This window comes from Ovis aries, chromosome 24, assembly GCF_016772045.2.
Source record: "Ovis aries strain OAR_USU_Benz2616 breed Rambouillet chromosome 24, ARS-UI_Ramb_v3.0, whole genome shotgun sequence".
In the NCBI taxonomy this organism is placed as follows: Eukaryota; Metazoa; Chordata; class Mammalia; order Artiodactyla; family Bovidae; genus Ovis; species Ovis aries.
In genome coordinates, this window is record NC_056077.1 from 21,862,280 (window position 1) to 21,879,410 (window position 17,131).

At 44.3% G+C, this 17,131-nt stretch overlaps 1 protein-coding gene across 2 annotated transcripts in view; it reads left to right on the forward strand.

The window, feature by feature from the left end:
- The window catches only part of DCTN5 (dynactin subunit 5), a 29,512-nt gene extending 21,882 nt beyond the window's left edge, over positions 1–7,630 (forward strand). The window contains exons 5-6 of one of the 2 annotated variants that reach the window (XM_042240161.1): positions 3,066–3,175; positions 6,247–7,630. In XM_042240161.1, the coding sequence (XP_042096095.1) occupies positions 3,066–3,175; positions 6,247–6,295 (159 nt within the window). In that variant the 3' untranslated portion in view covers positions 6,296–7,630. The remainder of the gene's footprint in view (positions 1–3,065; positions 3,176–6,246) is intronic. The other variant, XM_004020840.4, reaches the window with a different exon arrangement.
- Positions 7,631–17,131: the final 9,501 nt, after the last annotated feature.

The following is a 17,131-nucleotide window of genomic DNA, read 5'->3' on the forward strand; positions in this document are numbered from 1 at the left end:
AGCCCCTGAAGAAATTCAGACCTTAGAGGTGTAAGCTTTTTAAAAAATTCATTGGGCAATCTACCCAGGAGCTCTTGGACATACATACGATTTAGGTGTTTAATATTGGGGGAAATTTTGAACACCATGAAATCATTCTTTTTCTTTTCTTTTTTTTTTTAGTTTTTTATTTTTTAAATTTTAAAATCTTTAATTCTTACATGCGTTCCCAAACATGAACCCCCCTCCCACCTCCCTCCCCACAACATCTCTCTGGGTCATCCCCATGCACCAGCCCCAAGCATGCTGCACCCTGCGTCAGACATAGACTGGCGATTCAATTCTTACATGATAGTATACATGTTAGAATGCCATTCTCCCAAATCATCCCACCCTCTCCCTCTCCCTCTGAGTCCAAAAGTCCGTTATACACATCTGTGTCTTTTTTCCTGTCTTGCATACAGGGTCGTCATTGCCATCTTCCTAAATTCCATATATATGTGAACACCATGAAATCAAAGTATGTTTCCTATTCTTTGGTAAAGTCTGAGATCTAGATGGGTTAGCATTATCTTGGTATTTGTTATATGTGTTCCACATCCTCAGCCCAGTATGTTTTATCTGATATTCTGACCAACATGAGTGAACTGTAGGCTTGGATGATGTAAATGCAACTGGTAAAGACCAAGACTTTAATTTACTCAGCAAGTCATCTGAGACACGTTGTTGTTCAGTTGCCAAGTTGTGTCTGACTCTTCCCAAAACCAGGGACTGCAGTACACCAGGCTTCCCTGTCCCTCACCATTTGAGTTTGCCCAAGTTCATGTCCATTGAATTGGTGATGCCATCCAACAATCTCACTGTCTGTCACCCTCTCCTCTTTCTGCCTTCAATCTTTCCCAGCATCAGGGTCTTTTCCAATGAGTCAGCTGTTCACATCAGGTGGCTGAAATATTGGAGCTTCAGCTTCAGCATCAGTCCTTCCAATGAATATTCAGGAATGAGTTCCTTTAAGATTGACTGGTTTGATTTCCTTGCTTTCCAAGGGACTCTCAAGAGTCTTCTCTAGTACCGCAGTTCAAAAGCATCAATTCTTTGGCGCTCTGCCTTCTTTATTGTCCAGCTCTCACATCCGTACATGACTGCTGTAAAGACCATAGCCTTGACTAAATGGACCTTTGTCAGCAAAGTGATGTCTTTGCTTTTTAAACACACTGTCTAGGTTTGTTATAGCTTTGCTGCCAAGAAGCAGTCTTTCTAATTTCATGGCTGCAGTCACCAACCGCATGATTTTAGAACCCAAGAAGAGGAAATCTGTCACTGCTTCCACCTTTTCCCCTTCTGTTTGCCATGAAGTATCAGGACCAGATGCCATGATCTTAGGTTTTTAATATTGGGTTTTAGGCCAGGTTTTTCACTCTCCTCCTTCACCCTCATCAAGAGGCTCTTTAGTTCTGCTTCGCTTTCTGCCATTAGAGTGATATCATCTGCATATCTGTGGGTTTTCTTGCTAAGGGAGATGCCAAGCGGAAGGCATCTGAGATATAACTTTAACCATATACAGAAGCATCTCCTTTTCCTTAAGTCATGAAACACATGACTCTCCCAAACCTTATTTCTTGCCCCCAAAATGCTGTGGGTGATGGCAGAATTGAATGACTAACTAACAACTACCATTTACCCATGGCAGAATAAGTGAACTGTTAACTTCATATCCAGAAGAATTTCCCAAGACTTGTCCAGTTGGAGTTTACAAAAGAACAAACGGGCTTCCCTGGTGGTCCAGTGGTAAAGAATCCACCTGCCAATGCAGGAGACATAGATTCGATCCCTGGTCTGGGAAGATCCCACATGCCGCAGGGCAACTAAACCCACGGGTCACAACTACTGAGCCTGTGCTCTAGAGTCATGAGCCGCAGCTACTGAAGCCCATGTGCCCAGAGCCCCTGCTCCACAGCACAAGAGAACCCCCTGCAGTAAGAAGCCCATGCGCCGCAACTAGAGAACGCCCACACACAGCAAAAAGACCCAGTGCAGACAAAAATAGAGTAAATAAATAAATCTTTAAAAAAAGAGGATAATAATAATAAACCTTTAAAAAAAAAAAAAACAAACATTAAACTGGTAGGTGCAAAACAAACGTACGGGCTAATATGGACCACAGTCACAGAAGTAGATCCTGATTTTATACACAAATGGCTCCAACTGACATCTCAGTTGATGTCATGTGAATTAATCTCCTTTCTGTTTTTAGTTTCCTCTGGAAGCCTCTCAGGCAGGTCCTTTAGTGATGGAAACCAAGGGCTGGTCCAAGATTCTGTCCTATCCTCTAGAATCCTTACTGGAAAGAGCTTCTTTTCCCAGTAGTCCCAGCAGAAGCTCTGACTTTGATATTCATCACGGTTCATGCACCGATTCCCTAAACCAGTGGTTGTGGCCAGGCTTGGGGTTTAGAGTTTAGGATGAGATGAAGCACATGAACTGAGATAGGGATGGGGTGGTATCCAACAAAAATATAAGTTCTGTTACAAGGAGAAAGGGAAATGGATGTCGGACAAGCATAACAATAGATATCCACTAAGTAAAAGCAAAGAAAGAAAATTAAACAGAATTCTTGAAGATCAAATTTCATATAGTCTGAAATGCCTAAAGTAGCCTGAACTGTCCCTAATGTACAACCCCCACTTCAAATTTAAACACGCAAAGGATTCACACACACACACTAACGTTTCTCCCTCATGCTTGTCAGGTACCATTGGCAGTAGGGAATTGTGGGCAACCCTTTTGTCCCTGACCATGACGATTATAGGCTTCCCTGATGGCTCAGACAGTAAAGAATCTGCCTGCAATCCAGAAGACCTGAGTTCGATCCCCTGGTTGGAAGATCCCCTGGAGAAGGGAACCGCAACCTACTCCAGTATTCTTTCCTGGAGAGGTCCATGGACAGAGGAACCTGACGGGCTGCAGTCCATGGGGTTGCAAAGAGTCAGACATGACTGGAAACTAAACAACAATAACACAGCAGACAAGACAACTTTTACTCCCATTTCCTGGTCTGTTTCCTATTAACAAGATTTTAATTTCAGGGGCGCCGGTGTGTATTGAAAGACTGTTGCAAAATTCTTGACAACACAGTATTACCCCCAGAAACTGTGGTCCCACCGTTCACCATCTTCTCAGGCTGCCCAGGTAACCCGTGAGTGTTAATTATTAAAACTAAAGTTTATTTTCTTTCACAAAAGTCATGCATGCATTTTCTGTCTCTTAACAGTATGTTAGTCTAGCTAACTGAAATACTCTACTGACACAGAGTACCTAGAAATGCTATCCAAAATATAACTTGTATCTTTTTACATGCATAATTGGATTCATAAGGAAATTGTTAGGGATCAGAAGCAAAGTGGAAACTAAATGCAGACTTTCAAGGATGCTTCAGGTGATGCCATTTCTATAGTAGTATGGTTTAGGATTTGATGCTCATGTGGGATGAGAGATAAAGCCTCGGATCTACAGAGGGCAACGAGATCCTCTTGAAGGGCTTTCCCTCAGTAAAAAGTTGATGGAGGATGAATCTGCCCCCAACACAGGAAAAGTACAAGGAAGAGTGTCTTTCTTGGCCTGAGCTCTGGGTGGAAAAAGAAAGTCTCTCCAGATGATGGCCTTACCCTCACAGTGGATGGGGGCTTGAACTTGTACTTCTGGCCTGCTCAGAAATGCCCTAACTGAAATATTACCATAAAACATGCCCAAAGACCAGTGAGAGCTCTGGGATACCCAAGAAAAGCAAATATATTGTCATTTGCCCTTGGCCGATGGAATGCCCACAGGCAAAGTCCTTATGAGCTCAAGAGATGGGGATTACAGATGTGGGGAGACAAGCAATCCATGCTCATTGTAGAAAGCTTGGAAAACACCAAAAAACAAAAAGAAAAAGAAAAACCTCACATTCCCCCACCCCCACCTCGAGACAGTCTCGTCTCTTCTACCTGTTGTTTTACTCAGTGGAAACCTCATAGAACATACAGAGGTATAGGACAGATTCACAGATGGAAGATGATATGAAGAGAGAGATTTGGCAGCATATGGTCTCTAACCACTGGGTGGTTTAATTGGTTTTCCAATGTAAAAAAATCTCATTACTGAGATCATTGAATATGAATTTCAAAGAGACACATAAATCATCCACTAAGATTCTTTCGGGAGGAAATGAGCTATTCTACACTTTCCTGCATCTCTGCATTTGCAGAGGAGGAAGAGACTCATTTAGAAATTCTCCCCATACTGAGTTCCCACTGTGAAACAGTTTAACAGTTCTTAGCAAGTGCTAGATCAGAACAGTCTTTATTGTTTTGAGTGGTTGTGAGACAAGCATCTGATCTGAGGTGAGAAGTATCTTGTTGGAAAAATAGTTTAATCTCCTCTGACTTATTCAAGGCCCTTAGAAGCAACTTATGATCTTTGAGCATTGGTGGGAGATTGCAGGAAAGCACTTCTAGGTATTTGAAATCCCAGTAAATTCTGTGTGTGGAGGTTCTGCCTGGGATCTTAGAGATCATTGTGTAGGTGAGGAAACTGAGGCTTGGAGAGGTTGAATTGTCCAGGGTATCAGTGCTGGTTAGTGGGGAGGCTTTTATTTATTTATTTTCATTTGACTACTCAGCTTTTGCAATCCCAGTTCCCCGGCCAAGCACTGAACCTGGGCCAGGGCAGTGAAAGCAGCAAATCCACTAGACCACGGAGCTCCCAAGACTCTTTGTTTAGAGTCTAGTACTTTTTGCACTAGCAGGGTACTTCTCATGTTTATTTGTGTAGTTTCACAAGCAAATGCTAGCCATCTAGATACTACTGTTGACAACCTCCCTCTTTAATCAAGAGGCGTGGGTGGCAGGAAAACCAGCATATTCTTGGAAGGCTCCCCAGAATGAAAGGCGAGGCATCCAGAAAGATTCTGAGTTAGGAACCAAAAACTCAGATGCCCACAGGAGCCAGACAAAGTATGTAAATAGTTGAAGTAATTGCTTATCATAGCTGTTTAAGCATACAGGCATGATATTATGTGAACTTCTCGTGTTTCATGAGAAGCTAAAAATCTGAATGTTTATGTTATACTTCTGAATTTTTAATTGTTGAATACCAATTTTTTAATAGATTAAATACTATACAGATTCAATATACGTTTGGAATGTGCCTGCGAGAGTTGTGTATTTTTTTAAGACCATTTTTTCATTCCTGTTTTCTCTGTTTATGTATACAAGAGTATATGTGTGTTTTTGTATGTTTATGAGTATATGCATATGTGTGTTTATGTATGTGTATGTATTTGTGTATATAATATGAAACTGTTTATATATATAAATAGACTCACACTCTATTCTGTTAGGAAACTTGCTTCCTTAGTATATCTTGGGCATCTTTTCTTGTCAGTATGGAGCAATTTACCTCATTCCTGGCTACAGGGTTTGCATTGCATAATTATCCCATGGTATAACCAACCATCCTGTGGTATAATGGAGCAAAAAAAGTTATACTTGGTTTTTCATAATTAGAGATTTTGCTGCATTAATGCTTTTGTATCTATATTGTGCAATTGGGCAAGATTATCTGTGGAATAAATTCTTAAAAGTTGGATTATCAGATCACAGGGTATGAACTTTTAAGTGATGCTAGTTATTCCTACATTGCTCCTCAAACATCTGTGTGAGTTTATACAAATACCATACTGTGTGAGTGCCTCTCTCCTAGAAAGTCTTCGATAAGTTTCCCCCATCTTTTGTCTATTTGGGCATTTCTGTTCTGCTCCTATCTATGATTCAAATATATATAACTGCTCAGGCCTTGGATTCAGTTTCATTGTATGAATATCAGGGCAGTTTCTCCCCTGAAGAGCGCTCACCTTGGCTTGCCCCACAGGCATCACCCCAGAATCCAAGGGATAGATGAATCCTTGCCTGGAACAGCCTCTGATGTAGTCAGATTTGCCTTAACTCTTCAGTAATGTACTAACTTCTTTTACTTGGAATATATTTCTACATTTTGAGAACAGTATTATTCCCACACCACCACCCCCCCACCCGCAACTCCCTCCACACACAGATTCATATTATCTTGAATATATGGTCAGGAAATATTCTGTTAGCACCAAAGATGGAAAACCTAGTATTTAGACATTTGCAGCTAAAGAAGGCTTCTAGAGGTTTCAGCAGAAGTCAGAGCTGCATGTGGGCCTCCTCTGGCTCCTTGTGGTTGACCAGGTCTTTCTTTCCCCAGGACTCTTCTCAGGGGAGCTCCCAGAATGTACCCAGGAGCTGATGATTGACGTCACCAAGAGCTACTACCAGAAGTTTTTGCCCTTGACACAGGTCTAATGTCTCTGCCTTGTGTCTCGAATTCGCTTGAGCGCTAAGATGAACTTGGGGACAAAGTGAGCCAGACAGCATCTACGAAGAGCTCTTGTGTCTTTGACAACTCCCACCCTCTTTCGCTTTTTTTTTCCTTTGGTTTCATTCTTTAGAATTTCTCAGTCCTCCCAGGCTCTAAGCTCTTAAGACTTTAATAACAGAACAACTGAAAGGTTGTCTCCAAATGCTGTGCTTAAACTGTATCTATTCACTGTCACTCTGTACCATGATGTGGGGAGCACAGACTCATCTGTTCCCAGCACTTCCACCCCTTGGCCCTGCGGACAGCCGGATGGAGCAGGGCACTCTGTCCTAGCGGGGAGGTTGTGTGTGGCCCGTGGCCATGAGCTGCCACAATGAGCACCACTCGCAGGGGTCACTGTTGGCATCCCTGCTGCTCATACAGTTGGTGAGTTGCCACAGCTGCTTGTCATCTGCAGAGAAACTGTTTGCCACTTTTCAGAGCCCGGATTCCTCTTGGCTACTAAAACTTGAAGGGAGGGTGGTTAGTATTTCTCTTCTTTCCAAAATAACCTGATCATCTTAATTCGGGGTGAATAATTGAAGACTTTCTAGCGTTCTGTTCTAGGGCCTTGACTTTCACTAAAAGCTTAGTGAAAGCATCCAGAAAGCATCCCTTAGCATCCAGATTTTATTTTTGCAAAGTCCCAGGTTTAAGTCTCCCATGTGGATGGACTAGACTGGCAGCTAGACTCCTTGACTAGACTCCTTGTCTCATGGTATTTGGGAGCAGCAGTGTATGCCTTATTTCACTGGAGATGTAGCATTTGTGACACTTGCTCCCTGGCCTGGAACCATTCAAACCACACTACATTTGCCATAAACCTCACAGTTCAGACCAAAATATCTATACTTGGGCCCAATCTCATATGTACATGGGGGCCTCTTAAAATCATTCTGGGGGCATGGAACCCTGAGGAGTAGACAGTTGCCAGTGCTATCCATATGTTCTAGGTAATATCTCAGCCCTTCCCATTCTGCTCTAGTAGGAAGACTTAGAAGTGAAGGCCTGGAAAGGTTGGCCTTGCTTGATGCTCTAGTGCTGCTGTGAATGGGGTAGGAGAGTTCAGCCTCAAAGGTTAGAATCTAGCAGCAGCTGTCTTGATTTAACATCCGGTCTGGGGTTTGCAAAAAGAACTATATGTACTCATCTTTGCTAGTTCAATGTAAAATTGCTTTCTGGTTTCTTTATTTTTTATGTTTGTACATTAAAGACGTGACACATGAAACAAGTCATCTGAAGATGATCACTGTTCACCTCCAGCAATGGCGACCTGTCTTCCTCACTGTGTTCCTGGTGTCCTCCTACAGACTTCATGGTCCCTTGCCTACTTAGAGCTTACACCAGCCCTATAAGCTGGATGTTTTCACCACTTTACTGGTGAGGATAAAAACTCAAAAATGTTAGATAACTTGGTCTGATTGGCGTGGTGAAGGAGTCACACTCGTGTGTTTGGCTCCACAGCCCACGCTCTTAAGCTCTGCCCCGGTGAGATGGGGCAGTCCACTGACTCATGCCAGCAGTCTGTGATGGTTGCAGCTTTTTGGGGAGCCATATACCCCAGCTCCCTTCTCTTTTTGGACCACCGAAAAGGATCTTGGAGTTGGCAGAGCTTTGATGTGCCCTTGGCTAACCTCTTGCTCCCAGGAGAAATTTTCCAGGGTGTGTCTGATAGATTCCCTTCCAGTGCATGTTTGAATACCTCCAAAAGGAAGCTTGCCACTTGATGTGACTAACTGTCCGTTTTCTTCTTTTATTTACTTATTTTATAACTGACATGATTTTTTGACTATCCATTTTGTTGATAAACAACCAAAACTAAGAGAAAGTGGGGTGTTTATTTTCCTGAGCCTTTTAAAAATCTTTAGGTAATTTGAGCTGTTGTCATTAAGTCGCGAAGTTATGTCCAACTCCTTTGCATCCCCATGGACTGTAGCCCACCAGGCTTCTCTTGTCCATGGGTTTCCCAGGCAAGAATACTGGAGGGGGTTACCATTTCCTTCTCCAACGGACCTTTCTCTTCCTGACCCAGGGATTGAACCCGGATCTCCTGCATTGCAGGTGGATTCCTTACTGCTGAGCCCCTAGGGAAGCTCAAGTAATTTGAGTACACAATTCCAAAAATCCTGTCCAGTTACTAAAGAAGGGACATACAATGTAATAGGTTTTGCCGATCCAGAATCCAGTCCTATGCTCTACTTCCCACAGGCAACCACTCAGAATAATTTGCAGTCCGTTGTACCGTTAGTCTGTTCTTGACATGAAGAGATACACACGTCCACACCAGCCTCTGTATTCATGCGGATGTGCTATCCCACATCTTTCTCCTTTTACTTAACAATATGTCTTAAGAGATTGTTCCATTTCGGCACATACACGTGATGAAAATAGCAATTGTTAACATATGTGTTGTTTACCACGTGTCACGCACTCTTCTGAGTTCTTGCTTTGGCTCCGCCGGGCCTTGGGTGCAGCACGCGTGGGGGATCTTCAGTCTTGGTTGTGGCATGTGTGGTTTTTAGTTGCAGCATGTGAACTCTCAGCTGTGGCATGTGGGATCTAGTAGTTCCCTGACCAGGAATTGAACTGAGGCACCGTGCATTGGAAGCTTGTAGTCTTAGCCACTGGACCACCCAGGAAATCTCCCTCTTTTGAGTTCTTTACCCTTATTTATGCCTTTAATCCTCACAGTATCTATGAGATAGGTCCAGTTTTTCTCCGTAAGGAGCAGAGATAAATTGTCCGAATTTCTACATCTACAGTGGTGAATTTAGGCATTCTGGCCCTAGAGCTGATGCTTTTAATCATTATGCAGAATCCTTCCATGTTCTAATAACTTTTGCAAGTGAAAGTGAAAATTGCTCAGTCGTGTCCAACTCTTTGCCACCCCATGGACTATACAGTCCATGGAATTCTCCAGGCCAGAATACTGCAGTAGGTAGCCTATCCCATCTCCAGTGGATCTTCCTAACCCAGGAATCAAACCGGGGTCTCCTGCACTGCAGGCAGATTCTTTACCAGCTGAGCTATCAGGAAGGCCAGTACCTTTCATTGCCCCAAATGGAATCATTTGGCCAGCCTTTGGTGCACAGAAAGCATTTCAAGCAGGCAAGCAAAAAAGGGTTGGGACTGGGTATTGTTGACCCATCTGGCAATGTCTGCCATAGGCAGGAAGCCTAGGGCCACCTCTGAGAAGATGGTCTTCTGGCCCTGGGCCCTATTGTAGCTACAACTGTGTTCTGACTAGTTAAATGGGAGCTGGTTTCTTGCAAGAATTGTCCTGCTTGCGGCCATTAGAGGGTGTCTTACAGTTCTGTAGCACAAGTTAGCAAGCCATAAAAGAATATACAAACTGGATTAGATAAAAATCGAATTTGAACGCTTTGTTGCAAGTGTAAGAAATCCAGCTTGAATCAATTTAAGCAAAAAGGGGGTTTTATTGACTTACACAACAAATCATGGAAAGGACCAGCTTGAGAAGCAATGTAGTGTGAACCCTGGGTAAGTTACTTAATCTCTCTGTGCTTTCTCATCATAGGCTATACAGTGGGGATCATAGGCTGTAACAGTGGGGATCCACAGAGTTGGAATGTAGTATTTACTACGTGTAAACAGTAGGGGCAATTCCTGGTGCTTAGAAGCACTCTGTAAGTGATCAGCTATCATTGTAGGGACAACCCTATCCAGAGATACAGGGCTCTTTGCTTTTATATCTTTTTCATCTTTACATTAGTGGAGGTATAGACTGCGCTGTGGTAACAAAGAAGCCATCAAAATACAGAAGACTATTTGAATATGACAGAGAAGGTAATTTCGCTGACCTAACAGTGCAGGGATAAGCAAGTGGTCCAGCAGAGGTAGGTGGCTGGGCTCCACGATGTCATCAGGCACCCAGGCTCCTACTTTCTTGTCACATGACCATGTGTAACTGCTCAGGAGGCTGTAAATGTAGTGTCTAGCTGGGCAGCCAAAACTCAGAGGAAAAAGGTTCTGGTAGTAGGGGAGGAGAAAGTGGACCTTGAGAGTCAGCAGGCAGACTCTCCAGGCCTGTGTGTTGGTTCCTTTTCTCCTGCTGCAGATGATCTTGCTCCACACATTAGGGCACGTGGCCACTGACAGACCCAGACTGGCATCCTCCCAGCTTGGTGGCCCTGAAAGAAAGGTTTCTTTCCTCGAGTTCTAATTTGGACAGTTCCAAAGAAAGTTTCTCATTGGGCTGTCGTGAGCCACCTGTGGCCAAGAGTGTATGGCCCTATAATTAACACGATCTGGGTCATGACCTTTCCCCCGTCCTCACCATTACAGAGAAACAGCAAAGCGTATTTCCAAAACAAGGTGCTGGCAAGACAAAACACTAGCTATTATAAATAGTAAGTGAGTGTTTAATTATGGACTGATACTGCTTTAAAGGTGTTGACACTCATGTGTATCCAAGGAAAAGCCAGCTGGACTCTGTCTCCATGGTGGCTCTCACCCCAGGGGCAATGTGTCACCAGACAATTACTTTTTTAACCCCAGAGAAAAAAGTCTCTTTGTCCTCAGAATACTCCCAGAAGACCGAGCAGATGTAAGAGACCTGGGTTGGGACCCTTTCCATTTGACTTGGGGCAGAGAGGGGATTATCAGCTCATGTAGCTGATGAGGCCAAGTCTAGAGCTGCCATTGAGCTGGATCCCAGGACTCAGAACTCACAGGGTCACCAGGGACCTGACTCTCTTCAGCTCTTGACTCTGCTTTCCTTTGAGTTGGCTTCATTCTCCAGGCTTCACAATGTGACCCTGCAGCTCCAGTTATTGGTAGAAAGAGCTCTCCTTCTCCGATAAGCCTGTGCACCTGACTATCACTAGCTCAGGATGGAAGTGTCCAGCCTCAAGTAACCACTGTGGTCAGGAAGGTGGAATTCACTGATTGGCTGGACCCAGGGCACGTACCCATGTGGACTGGGAGCTGGTGCTTGGTGGCTGTATTTTATCAGAACAGGAGATGAATGGGTCTGGGCCGGAAGGATTCTGAGGTGTCTAGTTCAGACGTTTTCCCCTTCTCCAGATTTCTTTCTTGCCCAGCCTTACCTCCTGCCCCGTCTCTCATTACTCTTGGTCTTGGGAAGTACCTCCTGAGGGGTATCTGAGCCTGAATTGGGGGCACAGTTGCTTAGTCAAAGTGGAGCGTTCAAGAAAGAGCCATTTGGAGGATGCTCCTCTGCCTGGAGGGGCTTCCCAGGTGGCTCAGTGGTAAAGAATCCTCCCGCCAATGCAGGAGATACGGGTTTGATCTCTGTGTCAGGAAGGTGCCCTAGAGGAGCAAATGACAACCCACTCCAGTATTCTTGCCTAGAAAATCCCACGGACAGAGGAACTTGGGGTTACAAGAGTCGGACGTGACTTAGCGACTGAGCGTGTATGCACTTCTGCCAGAAACTGCTTCCCCGTGCACCTTACGAAGGGGTCTTTTTCAGAGTCTAGGTGGAATTTTAACTACATGCCTGTGCTCTTGTCTGAACCCACACTATCTGTGAACTCCTGAGGAGTCAGGCGTGAGCCTGTGATTTTCCAGCACATGGGGTGATTACCTGGATTTGAGTCCCCCTACCTCTGGTCCCCACCCCACTCCAGATAAGTCTCATGTTGCAGGATCCTGGGTGCAGGGAACAAGGTTGAATGATTGACTTATGAGTCTTCTGTTGGCCAATTCTGTTTCACATGGCTGCACAAGGCCGTTGTGGTTTATTGGGGTCTATGGTGGTTTCTGAGTTAGTCACTTCTGCATGAGCCAGTTCACTCAGAGCTGAGACCACAGTTACTTTCTTAGTCACTCAGGCCCATCTGGGTGATAACAGACTGGGAAATGAATCAGACAAATATTGCTGCTATTTTCCACAGCCTTGGAAATTTCTCAGCTATAAAGCAGGGATCTTGGTGGCTCGGGAAGCTTTCCTTGAGGTCTGGATCTGTCTGGTGAACCCACCGGGTGTCCAGAACATGGAGCTCCAATCTCATTTTGACTCGCCCTCAGCCATTTGCCAGGACAGATTGCATCTAACAAAGCTGAGTGGTTGTTCTGGGTGGTCACATCAAGCTGGCTGGTCTCCTAATGGTAGCTGCTGTAGGGCTGTAAGGCCCCTGTAATGGCAATGGCAATGTTAGAACAGTGTGTTCAGAGGCGTGCTTATTTCAAAACAGGTGTTGGCAAAATGTCCTGCCAACGTGGACCAGTTCCCATAAGTCCATGATCGCTGAAATGCTTCTAGAGCCCCAGTGATGGGCTGTGCTTTTGTGCTTTTGCTGCCCCTTTAGGGCTGGGGGCGGGGCCTAGGGGGAGGGGGACCTGACCACATGCTGCAACACTCATTTATTCATTTAACAAATACTGAGCCGCAACTGAGTGCCAGGCGCAGGCCTAGTGAAGAATAAGACAGAGCCAGTCCCTGCCTGTAGGAATCTAACGGCTTAGCCCGGTAAACAGAACAGTTCTCCGGTGGAGGCCTGAGGGGCTCTTCTTGAGGGTCACCATAGTGATAAAGTGTGGGTGTTGGGGGCAGCAGATTGAATCCCAGCCCTGCTGTTCTCCAGCCATGTGAATTTGGGCTCGTTATCTCACCTTGTGGAAACTCACATTTCTCATCCTTAAAATGGGGAAGATTTATAGGGGTTATTATGATTAAATGCATTCATACATGTGACGCATGCATAGGGACTCAGGGTGAGTACTCAGTAAATGATAGTTATAACTAGTATTATTAGAAATGATACATCTTATAGTATATGGTTGTGCCATACTATTATGTATGCATGTGAGCATGCTAGTCACTTTAGTTGTGTCCAGCTCTTTGCAACTCCATGGACTGTAGCCTGCCAGGTTCCTCTGTCTGTGGATTCTCCAGGCAAGAATACTGGAATGGGTTGCCATCCCCTCCTCTGGGGGATCTTCCTGACCTGGTGATCTTATGTCCCAGCCTCTATTGTATGTCTTACACTATTATTAGGAAGTGAGCCCTTTATAGTATAAGGTGCAGCATTCCTATATATTTTTAAAAATTTAAAGTGAATTTAAGACCATCTTTCCATATCTTCTTTCCCTTCATCACAAAGAAAAGGTGGGGCAAAGAAATCACCCCTCCTTGCTTTGTATCTGGAGTGTCAGGCACTTATTAGAAAACCTTTACTCCTCCCAACTGTCAAAAAAAGTAGGGATTTTTACAACCCATCATACAGTGTCAAGGAGGCCAATCTTAAGAGAGGTTAGGTAAATTTGCCCAGTGTCACACAGCTAATAAATGGCTGTGCTGGAATCAAAGCCAAGTCTTATCTGGCTGCAAAGTCCATGTTTTATGCAGCAAAGCACTTACCCTGAGCACTGCACTTGCTGCTCTGTTGGTTGGTCCCTTGCTTTCCTGAAGTTTCTGCTGCCTGTTGGCCACCCCCATTCTCGTTATACACTCTGACCTGGATCCTGAAGTAAGAAGAGGTGGCCCAGGAGATCCTACTTCCCCAAGGAGACTGAATAGCTTGTTCTGTACCTCCACTGGATATCAGGCAGATGGTTGTGCATATGAAAATCATTCAAGAAAGAGACACAGGAATGGAGTTCACTCCTCTCTGACTTTGATCCTAAGTCTGAAGCCCGTGTGGGTTTTCTTGGCCCTGCCAGCTTTTCTTTAGCTACATTCATCTCAGCCTTTCATATCTGCTGGTTGGACTTTCTGGTTTTCGATGGAAGTAGCAAGAGGCTGAGGAAACAGTATGATCAGAGGGGAGGGGAGAAGTATGGAAATTCGAGAGGCCCAGGAACTGGAAAGTCCTGTTGAAGACTCCGAGCTCCCTGGGATTAGGTACAGGTTATTTTTATTTCAGTAATAATAACAACATTATTCTAAGAGATTCCTCTTAGAATTCCTCCACGAAAACCTTAGGAGATAGGAATGTCTTCTCCTAGATAGAATCCTGGGAGAAGGGCACCATAACCATCCCTGTTTTATAGACCTGGAAATTGAGGCAGAGAGAGGTTCAGTGACTTGCTGAAATCACATGTTGTTTGAACCCAGGGTTTCTTCAGGCCGTGAGTTTAACCAGCATGTCATATTGCTTTTTGGTAGGAGTGAATGAGTGAGTGAGTGAGCTAGTGAACCAAAGGAGTCTGGGATTTGGTTCTTTTTAAAATAAAGTTATTTATGTATTTTTAAGCTGTGCTGTATCTTTGTTACTATGCACGGGCTTTTCTCTAGTTGTGAAGAGCAGGGTATCTACTCTTTGTTGCAGTGCTCAGGCATCTCATTTCAGTGGCTTCTCTCGTTGCAGAGCATGGTCTCGAGGGCACACGTGCTCAGTAGTTCCAGTTCCTGGGCTTTAAGAGCACAGGCTCAATAGCTGTGGTACACGAGCTTAGTTGCTCCGAGGCATGTGGGATCTTCCTGGACCAGGGGTTGTTTCAGTGCCAGTGTCTCATGCATTGACAGGCAGATTCTTTACTGCTGAGCCACCAGGGAAGCCCTGGGATTTGGTTCTTGCCAGAACAACAAGGCCCTGAGAGGCAGTGTGCCAACAGGTGTGCTTTGGAGTCAGCAGAATTGAGTTGGAATTCAAGCTTGCTACCTCCTGGCTGCATGACTTTAGGCAAGTAACCTGATGTAGAAGTGCTCATTTCCTTATCTTTAGGTGGGAAAAGTAATCCTTTTCTCCTAGGGTCTTTGTGTGGATTAAATGAAATCATCTCTATAAAGCTCTTAGCCCTGTGCCTGGGATACAGTAAGTCCATAAAGGTTCACTGTTAGTGTTACTATTACTGATACCATGCAGATAGATTGTATTAACATGGCACAGTTGCAGCTATATAAATTTGAATCTCCATGTTGATAAGGACTAGAAGGGAATATGAAAACAGTTGTTAAAGGATGGCTGAAAGGGAATTAAAGTTTCTTCAATGCTTTGTAAATTTTTTAGTAAGTGTTCCTGAATGAAATAAATAAAACATACATGCAATGGGTGCTCAACAGGCCTTTGCATGTATGAATGAAAAACGCTTTTTAAATTAAAAAAAAAAAATTTTTTTGACCATGCCCTGAAGCTTGTGGGATCCTAGTTCCCCAACCAGAGATTGAACCAGTGCCCTTGGCAGTGAAAGCTGGGAGTCCCAGTCATTGGACTGCCAGGGAATTCCCTAATTTTTTTTTAATTGGTTGAATTTGTTGCTTAAAAATGTATGATAGTGGATACCCTTGGGGGGGTTTATTACTGAAAGGGGGCCTGTGCAGGAAAGAGTGAACACTGCTGGCCTGTGATGATAACCCTGTACATGCTGAATTTACTACTAGGGGTTTGAGTACATCTGCAATGAGAAAAAAAGGGAAGTTTTTTAAAAATGGCTTTGTATTTTGTGGCCGTTGTATCTGGAGATATGATAAAATTGATTTATGATGTTACATGCTTGTAATTTCATAAATGCTAGTGGAGCCATCTCAAACATGCAAATTTTAAATTAAGAAGGTATTGGTGGGGTATAGCTTCCTTGCTTTTCCTATCCATAGGTAGGTTGGAATTTAAATTCTTTGGATTTTAGAACCAGAACAAGTCTCCATACCTGATGATTTTTGCTATGATTTGTGTCTGTTGGAACCTCTGGAAAGAGGGTGACAACATAAGAAGAGAAGCACTCTCTGAATAGAAATACACATTTGGATTTTGAAAAAGCAATTAGTTAAGTTTCTAATTGGCCCTTGTTGAAATCAGATGTCTGACCCTTAGAGGTTGATGATTGTCCAGTCTGATATGCATGTTTTTGAGTGGGTCAGTTTGGACTCTGAGACTGACAAAAGGGGTACCATGCTGTCTGGCACTGCAGCACGCCTTTGCCTCTGCTGAAGAAAAGTACCCAGCTTGATTGGAATCCCCAGTTCACTGACCCTCGTTGCCTGGACCTCACTCTAAGCTGAACCCTAACACTGGCTGTCAGTACACTCTTTCAGCTTCCCAAGGAGCAGTGCTGAACTGAAAGCAGACCCAGGCTCCATGGGCAGAGTTCAGTCAGACTCTGGGACCACTGGAGATTTAGGGCCCCTCTCTGGAGCTCTAAATGGTGACAGCATACATCGTGGATGCTGGCTGTACCAACTGGGTCACATACAAATGCCCACAGGAAAGAGTCATTCTTTGACGGGACCATCTAAAATCAAGCTGCTAATCAGCTCTTTTATGTCTGATGCAGAGGCTGATTGTATCCTGACTTGTGATCCCTGCCCAAACCTGCAAGTCGGAGGAGGGCACATCACAGAGACTCTGACCGCCGGCCACCTCCTGCTTCTGACATATCAGATTCTGGGCCTTCCCTGAGGGTGGCTCGATGCTTTTGATTTGTGTGCTCAGCCTCCTGGGTGAGCCGTAACTTTACTACCACGGGTTGATAGGCTTACTCCGCCTCCTCACTTTGCCCTCTGTACACACACCTTGTAAGTCAGAGTGACTACTCTGGTGTAGCTGTCTCTGGAAAAGGACTGATCTTTTCTAGGCTGTCTCTGGGGAAAAGGGGTGGAAGGTTATATGCTGCTAAGTCACTTCAGTCGTGTCCGACTCTGTGACTCCATGGATGGCAGCCCACCAGGCTCCCCCGTCCCTGGGATTCTCCAGGAAGGTTATATAAACCCACTGTAAAAATTTTTACATTCAGGACTTCATCCTCTGTTAGTGTGCTAGGACTGCAATAACAAAATAGCACAGACTGGATGGCTTAAAAAAATAGAAAT